General features: G+C 30.9%; 2 protein-coding genes across 2 annotated transcripts; one reads left to right on the forward strand and one right to left on the reverse strand.

Moving 5' to 3' along the window:
- On the reverse strand, nucleotides 1-436 carry EIN_153550 (hypothetical protein; the record flags this gene model as incomplete). Its single annotated transcript, XM_004258051.1, has 2 exons — nucleotides 1-90; nucleotides 138-436. Coding segments are annotated over 2 exons (389 nt in total), but the record flags the coding sequence as incomplete, so codon positions are not given.
- Nucleotides 437-1159: 723 nt separating this feature from the next.
- EIN_153560 (Hypothetical protein) lies at nucleotides 1160-1313 on the forward strand (the record flags this gene model as incomplete). Its single annotated transcript, XM_004258052.1, has 1 exon — nucleotides 1160-1313. A coding segment is annotated over one exon (154 nt), but the record flags the coding sequence as incomplete, so codon positions are not given.
- Nucleotides 1314-1352: the final 39 nt, after the last annotated feature.

The following is a 1352-nucleotide window of genomic DNA, read 5'->3' on the forward strand; positions in this document are numbered from 1 at the left end:
AACCCACTTTTATTGCTGTTGATGATATTGTTCCCACTGTATGCCAATGATATCATTCTTCTGTGGCACAGTCGACTATACCATCTTTCACTTCGCCTGAATCTCTATCTACTATAGTACCAAAGGTTAACCCAGACTGTTCTATTAAATACCAGAACCCACTCTTATAGGGGACTCCTACATGATCTTGATGTAAATGTGTAACAACTCCTACATCGACTCTGGTGTGTCCTAATATAGACTTGACACGTTCAGCTATCTTCTTGCAATTCATAGAACCAGATGACGTCTCGCCAGCATCAATTAAGATGGAATATCCAGAGGGAAAAACTATCAGTTGGGAATCGGCTTGTCCAACATTAAAGATATGGATGTCCAGTTGCGCGGATGATAAAACACACACAACAAGATTTGACAACACAAGCTGGAACACCATGTTTGCTATTTTCAATTCGTCAAACTCTTTTTTTATACACAATAATTAATTTTCCTCTTTTACTCTACTATTTTGGGAAAACAATGGTAAAAAGGTTAAAACCCTATCAAATGCCTATTTTAAAGAATTATTTTGATTCAATTCAACAAATTTTTTTGTTTTCTTATTGTTGAAAAACTCAATTGTATTTTTTTGGTTTTTTGACGTCAATACTTTTGATTTTTGCTTTTTTTCCTGATTTCGTGGAATTTTAGGCGAAATGTTTTTGTCTTTTTTCTTGGTTAATTGAATTGTATGTATTTAAATAATACTATAAACTTTAGTTAAATATATAACAGATTTTAAGTTTGTAAAAACATACACAGACATTTGGTGATCTACAACAAAGAAGATAATGAAAAAAAACCACAAACAAACTATATATTATAATAAAATTATATATATAGTTAATTTCTCAAAAACGATTATTATAATGATAACTAGTTATTGCTATAATAAATTAATTAACATTACTAAATTAAATTAATAAACAAAACAATTTTAAAATAAAAATCACTAAAGGGAAACACTTCACCATAAAAGGTGAAAACAACAATTTAAATAATCAAATAACTAATAGAATAATTTTAATATAATACAACTATAAAACAACTATACCCAAAGGAGGTGAAGTATCGTGTCATTTTTGTTGTAAACAAGACTCAAAATGGACAAACAAAGAAGATGTCACTGAGTAAAAAGCACTTAGAGATTCCTTATTTGATCAATGTCTTACTTCATTTCAATTTTGAAACAGCTCGCCTGTTTGAACAAATCAGTCACCACTGTGGTCAGGCGATGATAGGCGTTCTTCGGAACCCATCGACGTACCAAGTCAGTGGGGAGAGTAAATCGACACAACTTATATCGAAGATCA

This window comes from Entamoeba invadens, assembly GCF_000330505.1.
Source record: "Entamoeba invadens IP1 unplaced genomic scaffold scaff_1105074726367, whole genome shotgun sequence".
Classification (NCBI taxonomy): Eukaryota; Evosea; order Mastigamoebida; family Endamoebidae; genus Entamoeba; species Entamoeba invadens.